Source organism: Staurois parvus, unplaced genomic scaffold (genome assembly GCF_062004578.1).
Source record: "Staurois parvus isolate SC_StPar_1 unplaced genomic scaffold, SC_StPar_1.0 ptg000132l, whole genome shotgun sequence".
NCBI lineage: Eukaryota > Metazoa > Chordata > Amphibia > Anura > Ranidae > Staurois > Staurois parvus.
The window spans coordinates 3,990,158-4,005,668 of NW_028317928.1; the positions used below are offsets into that span (position 1 = coordinate 3,990,158).

At 43.7% G+C, this 15,511-nt stretch overlaps 1 protein-coding gene across 2 annotated transcripts; it reads left to right on the top strand.

Annotated features, from left to right (window-relative positions):
* The first annotated feature begins 2,567 nt into the window (after window positions 1-2,567).
* On the top strand, window positions 2,568-13,294 carry LOC149466195 (uncharacterized). 2 transcript variants are annotated; one of them, XM_089672877.1, is made up of 3 exons: window positions 2,568-2,673; window positions 8,226-8,557; window positions 8,603-13,294. In XM_089672877.1, the coding sequence occupies exons 2-3, from the start codon at window positions 8,279-8,281 to the stop codon at window positions 9,104-9,106; spliced, it is 783 nt and encodes a 260-aa protein (XP_089529003.1). In that variant the 5' UTR covers window positions 2,568-2,673; window positions 8,226-8,278; the 3' UTR covers window positions 9,107-13,294. The 2 variants fall into 2 exon arrangements, with proteins under 2 accessions (XP_089529003.1, XP_089529002.1); XM_089672876.1 differs by having other exon boundaries at window positions 8,226-13,294.
* The last annotated feature ends 2,217 nt before the right edge of the window (window positions 13,295-15,511 follow it).

Below are 15,511 nucleotides of genomic sequence, written 5' to 3' on the forward strand. Positions count from 1 at the left end.
GTAGCTGTGTGAGAGGGGACAGGTTGAGAGGGCGTGTGAGTTGCGGCAATGTCCTTGCGAATTGTGTCAATTTTGTTTTTGAAGTGATTGGCAATCTCAAGGGCAGTGAGTGAGGTGCTGGGTGGAGGTGGGGGTGGAGAGAGTAGAGAGTTGAAGGCAGAGAAGAGTCGGCGAGGATTGGAGGAGAGGGCCTTGATGAGGGTCAAGAAGTAGGCCTGTTTGGCAGCATGGAGGGAGGAGGTGTAGGTGCGGAAGGCAGATTTGTAGCGGGTGAAGGCTTGTTTGGATTTGGTTTTGCGCCATAGTCGCTCCAGGGCACGACTTTGTCGTTTGAGGGTTTTGGTGTGATCAGTCTGCCAGGGCTGGAGCGGTCGGGGTCTGATGTTGCGTGTGGTTAAAGGCGCTAGTGAGTCAAGGGCTGTTGAGAGCGCGTTGTTGTAGGCGGTCAAAGCCAAGTCGGGGCAGGACAGGGGGAGGATGCGGTCGTGGAGTTGATCAGCTGCAGAGTGGAGGGAGGCAGGATTAAGGTTGCGGAGGTTACGGCTGGTAGTAGTGTGACATTTGGAGGGGTAGGCGTTGGAGGACGAGGAGATAGAGAAGGTTATCAGGTTGTGGTCAGAGAGAGGGAAGGGGGTGTTAGTGAGGTTGTGGGGAGCGCATCGGTTGGAGAAGACAAGATCAAGGATATTTCCATCGGAGTGGGTGGTGGATTGTATGCACTGTGCAAGTGCAAAGGAGGAGGTTAGGTGGAGGAGACGGGCTGTGTCCGGGTTGTCAAGGTTGACAGGGATGTTGAAATCCCCAAGAATTATGGTGGGTAGCTCAGAGGAGAGGAAGAAGGGTAGCCAGGAGGAGAAGTCATCTAGGAAGCGGGGTATGGATCCAGGAGGCCGGTATATCACAGCAATCTTCAGGGGGGTTGGGGAGAATAGTCGGAGGCAGTGGGCCTCGAAGGAGGAGAAGGATAGGGAGGGGGGGTTTGGGAGGACTCGGAAGGTGCTCTGCGGTGACAGGAGCAGACCAACCCCACCACCTTTACGACCGTTAGGCCTGGGTGAGTGGGTCCAGGTGAGACCTCCGTAGGAGAGTGCAGCAGGGGAGGTAGAATCAGTGGGCTGGATCCAGGTTTCCGTAATCGCTAAGAGGTTGAGGGAGCGGGAAACAAAGAGGTCGTGGATGGCGGTAAGCTTGTTGCACACCGAACGGGCGTTCAGGAGTGCACATGAAAACGGGGGGGAGATTTTAGGGAGCAGGGGGACAGATACTAAGTTGCGGGGGTTGCAGTAGGACGTGGAGGTGGGAGGGTGTTGAGCGGGTGAGGGAGGTGGAGGGCCAGGATTCGGGGAGATGTCCCCCGCGGCTAGGAGGAGGAGAAGGGTGAGAAAGGTGGCATGGGAGCGGGATGTGCAGGAGCGTGAGAAACTCCTAGTGGAGGTGTTGGGGTCAGTGGGAGAGAGGAGTAATAGGAGGAGGTGGTGGGTGCCATAGAGGGGTGAGGGAAGCAGTGAGGACACGATATACAAATGTTTGGGAGGGGCAGAGGGATATAGTGAATGGATTTTGGGAACGGAGGAGAGGAAAATGAGAAGGAGGAGTGGAAGAGACATTTTGGGGAGGTGAAGAGAGCAGTAGTAGGGAGATGATAGCAGTGAGGGGGAGATGTACAGGTTGTGGGGTGGAGCAGAGGGGTAGGGAAATGAGATTTGGGAACAGAGGGTAGTAATATGATGAGAAGAGGGGTGTATTATATAAAGGTACACAGAGTGGGTCTCAGGCATGTACGAGGTTTCCCAGGGTGATTGCTTGCAGTCTTCCAGCGTGCAGGAGAGCTTCTTGCTGTTGTTGTGTCTTCCTGCTGCTTGAGTTCTCCTGCTTTAGTTCAACTGCTGCGTTTAACTGCTTCTTCTATGCACTCGTTCGAAGCCGCACTCAATCTGAAGCAGCACCCCATCAGAGACTGTGCCCCCCCATCAGAGAATAATAATAATTATGCCAGTAATATATTTTAGGAGGGGGCCATTCTGAATAATAATTATTATTCCAGTAATATATTTTAGGAGCAGGTCATTCTGAATTATTATTATTATCAATACTACTACTAATAATAATGATTCTTTTTCAAGTGATATATTTTAGGAGCGGGTCATTCTGAATAATAGTAACAATACATAAAAATAATTGCAATGCTACTGCTAATAATAATGATTATTCCAGTAATATATTTTAGGAGCTGGCCATTCTGTGTCATCTACGAAAGTAAACAATATTAATAATAATACTTCTTGTTACTTATGATATTAATGTACTGATAATTGTATTATTATTAATATCATGTTGGGCTGTAGATGGTTTAGAAGGATCAGCTCCCAAAATATCTTCCTGTAATAATAATATTAATAATGGAGTAAAGTCAGATGATACAGAAAGGCTCCTCCCCGCACATCACACAAGACATCTTTCTGTTTGCCAGTTTGCCCTTCTCCAAGATGGCCGGTGTTCTGCTTCCTGTCTTAGCAGCAGAGTTAACGCGGCCGCAGAAATCTCGCACATGCGCAGTAGACAGCGGAGGTTGCAAATATTATTGGGGACCTCCGGGGGGCGGGATCCGTACGGTGACGTCACCTTGTAGAAGGAATGCAGAGAGAAGGAGGAGAGTGTGGTCGGTGGGATCAGGTAGAGGGGTGCAGTATGGCGGTACAGGGGGGATAGAGGGATTGTGACTCAGGGAAGGCTGTCTGGGGACTTTTGCATTCTTAAAGGGACAGTCCACCTTGTGTGACAATGGAGTAACTGAATGTAATCAGCAATGTGCCTTCCTTCTATGTGTGTGTGTTGGAGGCTGCAGAGCAGGGGTGTCCAAACTATGGCCCTCCAGCTATAGAAGTACTACAAGTCCCATCATGCTTCTGCCTCTGGGAGTCTTGCTTGTGGTTGTCAGTCTTGCAGTGCCTCATGGGACTTGTAGTTTCTCACACCTGGAGGCCTCTGTGATCAGTGTATAGGGTGGGGGGTGCAGTGTCCTGGCTCCTGCAGACTCCCCATTACGGAGACCCCCCCATTACGCCATGGGACCATGCCCCTCCTTCACCGGACTCCATTGTGATCTGCATACTTCTCCACTGCGGGGGCAGATGACACTTGTAGTCCTTCCATTCCAGGGGCGGACTGACAACTCGTGGGGCCCCCGGGCAATAGGGGATCATGGGGCCCCTGTGTCCTTGCCCAAACTCAAAAAAGCCTATGAAAAAGGTACCAGGGGCATCTCATGGGGCCCCCTACTGAGTTTCCAAATGGTCAGTCCGCCCCTGTTCCATTCACAGCTGCACCAATCCCGGCTGCTGCAGAGAGTGCGCCCCCTCCCCACGACGCATGACGACCAAGCTGTCAAAGACCGTGACTACAGAACGGTAACTGGCGGGAGCGGCTTCCAATCATGTGGTCGCATGATCGACAATTTCCCCCCTACCCCCTTCCCGTGGGGTTGAGGACTGTTTCATAGGGTTCATGTGACACCCTAAATATAGACGTCACATGGAACCTGCTCCGAATACTGACCTAAGGCTAGGATCACCTCCACGCGTGTGCACAGGACGACTTTTATTGCGCAGTTTGAGTTTTCCATGCACTTTTTTTTGTGTGTTTTTAATGCGTTTTGCGTTTCAATTTGTGTTGCCCAATGGCAAGCTACGTGTTGATGTTGCTAGGAGGAGCTGCCTGTCGCATGCGGCAAAAACGCACAAAGAGAGCATGTACAGGCATTTTTGATGCGATCACATGATCTATGGAGCCAAAAACGCACCGTGCTGTGTTCAACCCCTCCACGGTGATGGCACACAAATACGCGGCTGTGCAAAACTAGGCTTTTTTCCGTGGGGTTGCATATTTGCGTACCTGCCCTTGTGCTGGGAGCGTGCCGCACGACGTGCTCCCAACACAAAGATCGCGGTGTCACTTAGTGCATCGGGTCTTGTTCTAATGATCGGGACCTGGGACTCCTGATTCCGGGTTGCATGATCGCTGTGATAGCCTCTGATTGGCTATCACAGTGATCAGTCACTGTACAGCTCGGCCCCCTTGTTTTTTTCCTATGAATGGAGGAGAGAGATACATTGTATCATTATATACATCCTATTATACATTGTATCATTATATACATTCCATTATACATTGTATCATTATATACATCCTTTTATACATTGTATCATTATATACATTGTATCATTATATACATCCTATTATACATTGTATCAATATATACATTCCATTATACATTGTATCATTATATACATTCCATTATACATTGTATCATTATATACATTCCATTATACATTGTATCATTATATACACATTCCATTATTCATTGTATCATTATATACATTCCATTATACATTGTATCATTATATACACATTCCATTATACATTGTATCATTATATATATATATATATATTCCATTATACATTGTATCATTATATACATTCCATTATACATTGTATCGTTATATACACATTCTATTATACATTGTATCGTTATATACATTGTATTATACATTGTACCATTATATACACTACATTGTACCATTATATACACATTAAATTATACGTTGTATCATTATATACATCCTATTATACATTGCATCATTATATACATTCCATTATACATTGTATCGTTATATGCATTCCATTATACATTGTATTGTTAAAGTTGCAAGAAAAAGTATGTGAACCCCTTGGGATTACGTGGAGTTTTGCATGAATTGGGCATAAAATGTGCTCTGAACGTCATCTAAGTCACAAAAATAGAAGAACACAGTCTGCTGAACATAATACTACACAAACATTAGATGTTGCCATGGTTTAATTGCACATAACATGTAAACATTCACAGTGCAGGGAGGAAAAAGTATGTGAAGCCCTAGCTTAATGACTTCTCCCAGAGCTAATTGGAGCCAGGAGTGAGCCTACCTTGACTCCAATCAGTGTGATGATATTGGATGTGTTGCTGACAGCTGTCCTGCCCTTAAAAAACACACACCTGTTTTGGGTTTATTGGTTTCAAGAAGCACTGTCTGATGTGAACCATGCCTCGCAGAAAAGAGCTTTCAGAAGACCTAAGATCAAGAATTGTTGACTTGCATGAAGCTGGAAAGGGTTACAAAAGTATCTCCAAAAGCCTTGATGTTCATGTGTCCACGGTAAGACAGACTGTCTACAAATGGAGAAAGTTTAGCACTGTTGCTACTCTCCCTAGGCGTGGTCGTCCTGTAAAAATGACTGCAAGAGCGCAGAATGCTGCATGAATTCGACCCATGTATGGCCTGCATAACTCCTGGCATAGAGGGGGAAAAAAATGTTTGTTACAAAAAATATAAATAAGTGTTTGGGTCAAGGTCAGGATCAAAGGTCAGGATTTTTTTTTTCTTTAAATGTGTGTTGGTGTCAGTGTGTTTTTAGGTAAAAAAAAAAAGAGCACTATTGTTTCTGGGCTGTACTCCGGGTACAAACAACAAATAACACACATATATGGTATCGCTGCAATCGTCAAGTGCTGGAGAATTTATTTTGTGTTGTTCTTTGGTGGTAGGTTATGGTAGTAACAAGAAACACACAGCTAAATCTCAAAAAATTATTTTTTTTTACTATTTCAATCGGGTTGAGGTCAGGACTCTGGGCCACTCCAGAAGGCCTATTCTGTGCTGTTGCAGCCATTGTTTTGTTGAATTACTTGTATGCTTTGGGTCATTGTCCTGTTGCATCACCCATCCTCTGCGGAGCTTCAGTTGGTGGACAGATGGTCGTACGTTTTCCTGCAAAATGTCTTGATAAACTCTGGAATTCATTTTCCCATCAATGACAACAATCCGTCCAGGCCCTGAGGCAGCAAAGCAGCCCCAAATCATGATGCTCCCTCCGCCATGTTTTACAGTGGGGATGAGGTTTTGATGTTGGTGTGCTGTGCCTTTTTTTCCTCTACACATAGTATTGTGTGTTCTTCCCAAACAACTCAATCTTGGTTTCATCTGTCCACAGTATATTTTGCCAGTAGTGCTGTGGAACCTGTACCAGGCAGGTACTAGACAGTCTGTCTTACCGTGGACACATGAACATCAAGGCTTTTGGAGATACTTTTGTAACCCTTTCCAGCTTCATGCAAGTCAACAATTCTTGATCGTAGGTCTTCTGAGAGCTCTTTTCTGCGAGGCATGGTTCACATCAGACAGTGCTTCTTGAAACCAGTAAACTCAAAACAGGTGTGTGTTTTTTAAGGGCAGGACAGCTGTCAGCAACACATCCAATATCATCACACTGATTGGAGTCAAGGTTGGTTCACTCCTGGCTCCAATTAGCTCTGCTAGAAGTCATTAAGCTAGGGCCTCACATACTTTTTCCTCCCTGCACTGTGAATGTTTACATGTTATGTGCAATTAAACCATGGCAACATCTGTTTGTGTAGTATTATGTTCAGCAAACTGTTCTTCTATTGTTGTGACTTAGATGACGTTCAGAGCACATTTTATGCCTAATTCATGCAAAACTCCTCGTAATCCCAAGGGGTTCACATACTTTTTCTTGCAACTTTACATTATTATTATTATACAGTATTCTATAGCACCTAAGGGTGTGCTCAGCGCTGTATCCCATAGTTTGTGAACTCTATAACTTTCCTACACACTGAATAATAAACACTGATTTGGATTATTTTCACCAAAGAAATGTAGTAAAATACACTTTCGCCTAAATTTAAGAAGAATAATTATTTGCAAAATTTTATAACAGAAACAAAGAAAAATGCATCTTTTTTTCAAACTTTTTTGGTTTATTTAGCAAAAAAATAAAAACCCCAGTGGTGATTAAATACCACCAAAATGAAGCTCTATTTGTGTGAAAAAAATTCTAAAAATTAAATTTTGGTACAGTGTTGCAATTGTCATTCAAAGTGTGACAGCAGTGAAAGATGAAAATTGTCCCGGGCAGGAAGGGGATGAAAGTGACCGTGATTGAAGCGGGTAAAGTTCCAACTCCGTGCAAAAAAAAATATGTTTTCCCATGCAGTGTCGCTGTACCTGCACTGCAAGGGTTAATTGCTCATTTTTGTTTATGGGAGAGGAGATATACTTACCTGATCCTCCAATTCTCCGAGCACAAGACTGGTCCCTGCGGCTCCTGCACCCCCACGATCCAGCAGTTTTGAGCAGTGGACTGTTCCTGATGTCATCAAGCCCATAGACCTGCTCTGGATGTGAGGACACCAGGAACCATCCACAGCTGGATGGTGGGGGTGTGCTGTTTTCCGGAGGATTGGGTGAGTATATTATAAGGCTTTCTTGTTGCTGCTGGACAAAAAAGCAGTTAACCCTTGCAGTGCAATCATAGCCTGGAGTTGGACTTTAAATTTCACTGGAAAAAGCAATGCCATTTTAAGAGAAGAGCAATAAACTTAAGTTCTAATTACTGACTCATTCTTCTATGTGTGTGCAGCCATCATGGTCTATCGTACCCCATGGCAGATGGGAAACCGAGCCTCAATTTTTAAAAGTATGATCTGCCGGCTTCTTCCTTCTTTTAAGCCAGCCCACCAATGATCTGTTGACATCTCATCTGATCTTGCATGTGCACCATGGAGCAGTTTGTGATTGTTCATTAATAAACTGCTCCACACCTCACACTGGGCATGCGATAGTCCACGCTCCATTTCTGCACATGCACCACATGGCTGGGAAGTGATGGGCTTTTAATGAAAAAGCTTCACAGCCTGTACTGCACATGCGTGGAAGCAGATCATTGACTTGCACATGTGCAATACGAACGGTGGAGCAGTTTATTACTGAACAGTCACAGGCCACGCCATGGCATCTACAGCGCGTGCACGGGATCTCCTTGGAAGGCCCTGGTGATCTGACTTTTCCAGAAGTCACCTGTGCGACTTGGGCTATGTCACCAGTGCCCTGGGAAACCAGGAAATTAGAAGATAAATTAATGTTAAAATCTAACGTGTTTCTGGATCAGCATGCACTGGAAAATTTTAGGTTGGGAGGGGTGGGATGAAGGTCCACTTTTAAGCACAGTAGAGTAACCATCTTTGCTTGTGACAATTGATTATACATCCCTGTTACAGGATCATCCTTATGTTTCTTGATTGGGTGAACTGGTTCCATAGCTCCACCATAACTTGTCACTGCGTATATAGTTGGCATTGAATGTTTCCACCTTCATGTTTTTTCTTGTAGATGGAACTTTAACCAATAACACGTTGGAGATCTTCCACAATCCTGTCAAAAAGATGGAGGATAAAAGTGACAATGACAGCAGTTACCGTGAAGATGGCCTTCGTAATAAGCGGAGTGTGAGGAAAAGGCGGTCTGCTGGGAGGGCATCTTACATGTTTGCATCTGTTGGAAGAAGAACCACCTTCCATGCCTCCATTGCTTCACCCGGTGACCAGACACAAACCTCAATTTCTAACTCTTGTGTGGAGGAAAATTTAGGTGGCCACTATGGAATTTTGGACAAACAAGAAAACATTAAGGTGAAAGAAGAAGTGTTCTCTGGAGAAGAACAAGTGTCCTCAAGAGAAGAAGACACATATGGGAAAGAAGAAGAACATGTGTCCTCCAGGGAAGAAGACACAACTTCTGGGGGAAAAGACCCAGGGAACACTGAAACTGTTCTCGTTCAAGACTCTCCTGTTACTCGGCATAAACGGACACGTCACACGACGAAGGTCAGCATAGTCCGATCCAAAGAGATCTCAGAGGACCTCAGGAAACAAGTTGTTGATGCTCATAAGAGTGGAAAAGGTTACAAAAGGATTGCCAAAGACTTGGGTCTGCATCTGTCCACAGTCAAAAGGATAATTTACAAATGGAAAAAATTCAGCACGGTTGCCACTCTCCCCAGGAGCGGGCGTCCTACAAAGATCAGTGCAAAGGCACGCCACACAATCCTCAAACATATGAGAGACAACACTAGGGTGACGGCAAAGGACCTGAAGGCATCTCTGGCACTTGATAATATCAACGTTCATGAGTCTACTATACGGAAAACACTGAGCAAGTGGTGTTCATGGGACTTTACCATGGAGGAGGACACTGCTCTCCAACAAGAATAATTGGGGTCTGCCTCAAATTTTGTGAAGACCACCTGGGTCTTTCACAGCCCTAGTAAAACAAGTATCTGTATACAGACGGGACAAACATTAAGCTCTTCTGGTATATGTACTTGGCATTATGCCTAAAGTGAACGCCTATTATTCATCCAAACTGTAACGCATGGTGGAAGAAGCCTTATAGATTTGCTGCTTCACAGCACTGAGGGATTGCAATTGGGACCAGTAAAAACTGTATGGTATCATGTTCCTCTGAAGAATGTCTGGGTACCTGCAGAGGATCTAAAATAACTTGGGTCGGCCTCAAGTTTTCTGAAGGCCAGCTGGGTCTTTCACAGTCCTAATGGAACAATTTTTTTTACAATAAGCTGTTTCAACATATGTATATAGCATTATGTTTAACCACTTCCCATCCGGTACGTAAATGACCAGATGGGAGCAGTGCAGGTGGCCATTTAAAAACGACCCCCGCATTTGTGCGTGCTCCCTGGGAGTGCGCGGCGATGTGATTTGGTGCTCGCTGTGTAAGCACCGATCGCTGTACGGGACCTCTGTGTGAGGTCCCGATTCATGTGATCACTGATTGGCCAATCAGTGATCACATGAACAGTGGTAAACAAGATGTCACTTCTTGACATCATTGCTTACTACTTGTGAAATCTGTGAATGATCACAGAGGTCACATGGTACAGGGCTATTCACAACAGCCTTGTACCATGTGACAAGCTGTGACCAATCACAGCTCTCACAGTATATCTCAATCACTGCAGGAATGCAGCCAGAGAGAAGGAGAAATGATTGCTTTTATGGGTTTAAAAGCAATCAGTGTAAAAAAAGAAAAAACATTTTTCATCACCCCCCACAAGTAGTACAGTGTCACTATGGTGACACTGTACTGCTAGGGTGACGGTATGTTAAAAAAAAAAAAACAAATAATATAAAAGAAATGAAAATGTAAAAAAAAACATTTTTCAAAAATTATAATTTTTGGTTCTAAACTAATTTTGGGTATTTTTTTTGTTTACTAAATAGATAGCTGAATACATTTTGGCCAAGATTTATGAAGAAAGATTGTTTATTTGCTAAATTTTATAAGAAAACCACTTTTTTTTTTCAAAATGTTTGGACTTTTTCATTTATATAGCAAAAATATAAAAATCCAAGTGGTAAATAAATATCCCCAATATAAAGTTTTATCTGTCTCAAAAAAATGCTAAAAAATTCATAAGGGTACAATGTTGCATGACCGTGCAATTGTCATTCAACGTGTGATAGCGCTGAAAATTGGCCTGGACAGGAAGGGTGTGAAAGTGCCCGGACTTGAAGTGGTTAAGGTGAAGTAAAAAAAAGAGGTGAAAAAATGCAAGAGAACACATCAAAAACGTGCATGCAGAAATACAGGGCTGCGTTACTATGATGTGAAGCGGCCCACTGGATCAGCATGATAGCCAGGTAACAGGTATTTCCAGATGGAGAGGTCAGCGATTAGCATCCTCCATACTTTATTGTTACATGTCCTTCAATATATGTAGAGCAATGTATTGATCTGCTTCTAGTTTCACTACATTTTCACCCAAACCGTGAAGCATGGTGGAGGAAGCTTCATAGTGTTGCTGCCCCCACAACATTGAATTGTTGAGGGACCAATGAAAGTTGTATCATATCATGTTTTTCTGTAGAATGTCTGGCTATCTGCAGAGGATCTAAAACTCAGAATACGGCTAGCTATGCAGTGACCACGATTAAAAACCTAAAAGCACCTTGTTTCATAGACAATTGGCGTAGATTTTTTTCCCGTAATGTACAGTTTTTAACTGTTTTTGCATCTTCGTACTGTTAATCCCAGTCAGTCTTTTTTAGCCACTTCCGGTCTACATGAACTGGATTCGGTGTCAGCTACCCATCACTGCTCAGAACCAGTTCACTGACCGTGATAATGGCGGACCGCGCCTGTGCAATGTGGCCTCTTGTAGTCTACATCAGGGGCACATGTGACGGGATAACAGACCACACCCCATAACAGGAAGTGCCTGAACATGGACCTTCATGGCAGAGTCACCAGTTATTATTATAATAAGAGCTGCAAACCTAAAAAGATTTAAAACAATTTTTTTTTAATTTAACATGTTAAAGATGAACTCCAACCTTCCATTTAGTCTTGTCCAGTTGTACCGGATTCTCTCCTGGACTGAAATTCCTTACTCTGTGTAACGGAACCGGACCCCGACTGCACTTGGGTATTTCCATTAGACTCCCGCTTCCCTGTCCGAACACAGATCCACGGACACCACCGCTGGCCAAACAAGACGAGACAGCACCAGACTCATCTTAAAACAGGAAATGGCTGCTTTTTTTTAACAGAGATACAAGATATATACACAGGGCGGGGAAATACACCCAGGAACAGGAAACACAGCAGGCTGTCTCATCAGGGAGAAGGGCTGCCGGAAACACCCCTCCCCACCAAGGCAGTACAAACACATACATCCCATAATAGTTTGCTCCCAAACAAGACACATAATAGAACAATGGGATGCAACCGCATGGCAGTGAACAATGAACACCCCCCCACCCCAATATTAGAACATTCCACCCTGTACCCCTAACAGGCACAGGGTGACTTACACATAATAGGGATATGGGGAGCTGAGAAAGGGGTCTCCCCACATCTCCAAAGTGGGCTGTGTTCCATGGGCCCCACCACACAAAGTCACTCCTGTCACACTGTGATTTCACCGCACACTGTGAGCGTCTCAAGTCGGCACCAGCCTTATTTCCTGCTGTGCTGCAGTGCAAGAGGCATGCTGCTAAGAAGAGAGAGCAGGGAGATGAGCCTGTCAGTGTGCTGCTTCTTTTTTCACTGTCCAGTCACAGGCTGAAGAAGGGACAAGACCTGTGTTACTAGAAGGGGAAGTCTTCTCGCCTGCTAGACAGGGCTGTGCTACGTATGAGAGCTGTGTAAATCTCAAGTCTGGATGGACAGAAAAACAAATTATTTGGCAGGTAAACCAGCAACCCTATATTTTATTTTTATTCATTTCAGGTACTTATATAGCGCCGTCAATTTACGCAGCGCTTTACATATATATTGTACAGTCACATCAGTCCCTAACCCTCAAGGGGTGTACAATCTAAGGTATCTATTGTGTATTTAGCTGTTTGCCAAGGGACCAGCTGTATGTTGGAGAGATGCTGTCCCCAGATCATTCATTTCAAGCACAATTTTTGTCATAAGAATATATGTGCGTTTAACGTGCTTTTGTAAATGTCACAGCACTTTACTTTTCCTTCAAAAGCATTAAAGAACACATCCCGGGATCCCTTTAGACAAGCATGCTCCTCCCTGCTGGCCACTGGGCGGCGCAGATTTTAGCTACTCTTTCTGCCGATTGGTTCCTTGAGCATGCACGATTAAAGGGAGTCAGGGATGTGTTTTCATATGCAGCTTCAAAGGGTTATATTATGGAGATGCGAGTTTGCAGGGAAGTGAATGGTTTCAACACAGGCGAGGACTTGCTATTAAGTTTGGGAGGAAAAAAATAAGGCTGGAGTTCAGCTTTAAATAAATATGCGACTTCTTTATACCTTGATGTCTCCATACGCCAAGAGGCTCGGTATGCTTTGCTTCATTGTCCCATACTGGGCCTGTTAGCTCATCCGCAGAAGTTGGCTTCCTATCTGTTTCTGTCGGCCACGAGAACAATTGCTCAGGCCTGGAAGAGCCCGTTTGTCCCTCTTCAGGGGGTGCGGGACCGTATGACCACTTTAATGCTCAATGAACAGATGTCAAGTATCCGTAACGGCTCCCAACGAAAATTTTTAAGAATATGGGAGCCGTGGTTGACATATGCTTGTCCCACGCTTCCCCCCGGGTTAATGACGCTCTATGGTAAATGCGTTCCCGGATCCCTGATTCTGGTCTTGTTTTCTTCTTCCTCCTTTACTCTTTTTTTTCCTCTTTCTTTTTTTGTTTGATTACATGAGGCGATCGATATTTGCCTTTGGCTGGAAATTTTTGTTGGTGTTATATCACTGTTTTTGTATTTTATGTGCATTGATAGCCCCTACGTGGGCGCGCCTCTTGCATTGTTGGAGTTACAATACTGATCTATTTTCTATTTTCGCGTCTTTTGCTCTAATCCATCTTGTTAAATTGTTTACAAAAGTTAATAAAAACCATTGAAATACAAATGCCATTTTACCTTTGTACAAAGATACTTATCTGCATAGAGGGTGCCCTAAAAAGTATGACAGAGACTGGGCAAAATGGTTAGCAGAACCCTCAACAGCCACTGACACCTGTCCTCTGAAATATTTGTGCCCCTCCTGGATCCTCATTTATGCAAGTTTTTGGGGGGCATTAGGTACTGGGGATATGTCTATTTGCCCTAAATTGTTGGTCACGAACAGCAGCTATTGTTTTATGTTCCTTTTTTTGTTTTATTGTATGTTGTTATGTTTGTAGGCCGAACCCCTGACTGTAAACTTGCTATGTTTTCACTAAGATACCCCTGTGTGGGTTAGTGCCCGAGGATGTACAGCTGTGTTCAAAATAATACCAGTGTGTTGAAAAAAGTGAATAAAGCTCAAAATCCTTCTAATAGCTTTTATTTCCATACACACAAATGCATTGGGAACACTACACATTCTATTCCAAATCAAAACATGAAGAAAAATAGATCAAATTTGTGTTGTTCCTCTAAAAAAAATTGAAGAAAAGTGAATATTAGACTGTTCAAAAAAATTGCAGTGTTTGTATTCTTTTTACAAACTCAAACATTCACTATATAAACTGAAAAATGTTTGAAGATTTTGCTTTCCTTTGAATCACTTAATGAATATTTAGTTGTATAAGCACTGTTTCTGAGAACTGCTGTACATCTGTGTTGCATGGAGTCAACCAACTTCTGGCACCTGTGAAGAGGTATTCCAGCCCAGGATGATTGGACTACATTCCACAGTTCTCTATTTCTTGGTTTTGCCTCAGAAACTGCATTTTGATGTCACCCCACAAGTTTTCTATTGGATTAAGATCTGGGGATTGGGCTGGCCACTCCATAACATCAATCTTGTTGGTCTGGAACCAAGATGTTGCACGTTTACTGGTGTGTTTGGGGTCGTTGTCTTGTTGGAACACCCATTTCAAGGGCATTTCCTCTTCAGCATAAGGCAGCATGACCTCTTCAAGTATTCTGATGTATTCAAAGTGATCCATGATCCCTGGTATGCGATAAATAGGCCCAACACTGTAGTATGAGAAACATCCCCATATCATGATGCTTGCGCAACCATGCTTCACTGTCTTCACAGTGTACTGTGGCTTGAATTCAGTGTTTGGGGGTCGTCTGACAAACTGTCTCCGGCCACTAGACCCAAAAAGAACAATCTTACTTTCATCAGTCCACAAAATGTTGCGCCATTTCTCTTTAGGCCAGTCAATGTGCTCTTTGGCAAATCGTAACCTCTTCAGAACGTCTTTCTTTCAACAGTGGGACTTTGCGGGGGCTTCTTGCAGATAGCTTGGCTTCACATAGGCGTCTTCTAATTGTAACTACTCACAGGTACCTTTTTAGACCTTCTTTGATCTTCCTGGAGCTGATTGTTGGCTGAGTCCTTGCCATTTTGGCTATTCTTCTATCCATTCGAATGGTAGTTTTTCGCTTTCTTCCACGTCTTTCAGGTTTTGGTTGCCATTTTAAAGCATTTGTGATCATTTTAGCTGAGCAGCCTATCATTTTCTGCACTTCTTTATGTTTTCACCTCTCCAATCAACTTTTTAATCCAGGTACGCTGTTCTTCTGAACAATGTCTGGAACAACCCATTTTCCTCAGAATTTCAGAAAGAAATGCACTGTAACCAGCATGTACAACATTTGCTGCCTTCCTTCCTTCCTTAAATAAGGGCAATAATTGCCACCTGTTTTTCAAAGAATGAATGACCTCACTAATAGAACTCCACACTGCTATTATTTTGAACATGCCCCTTTCAATTAGTGATTCAGTTACACAGAATCAGCAGCATGCATGTCATGACTGTTGGGTCTGTTGGATTTCTATTACTCTACTACACCTGCTAGTAGATTATTTGCCATGTAGAAATATCATTCCTACCAAAAACAGTGATTGATCAGGTTAGTGATGTCTGACTGCTATTATTTTGAGCACAACTGTATAAGATTGAAGTAAGTTTTTCTGCACAATCATGACGTAATATTCCTTTCAATTCAGAGCTCTGCAGCTGGAGCGTAGCAGTAGGGAATTGGCTTCTGAAAGCATGGGACAATTGCCAGTACCTAAAAGTATAGGAAGGAGGGACATTGTGACATTTGGTCTATGTTATGGGATCGGGAAGCTGGTAGAAGTGTGGCAAAGAGGGGTTATTCCACAAAGAGGTATTTGGGGAGTTAG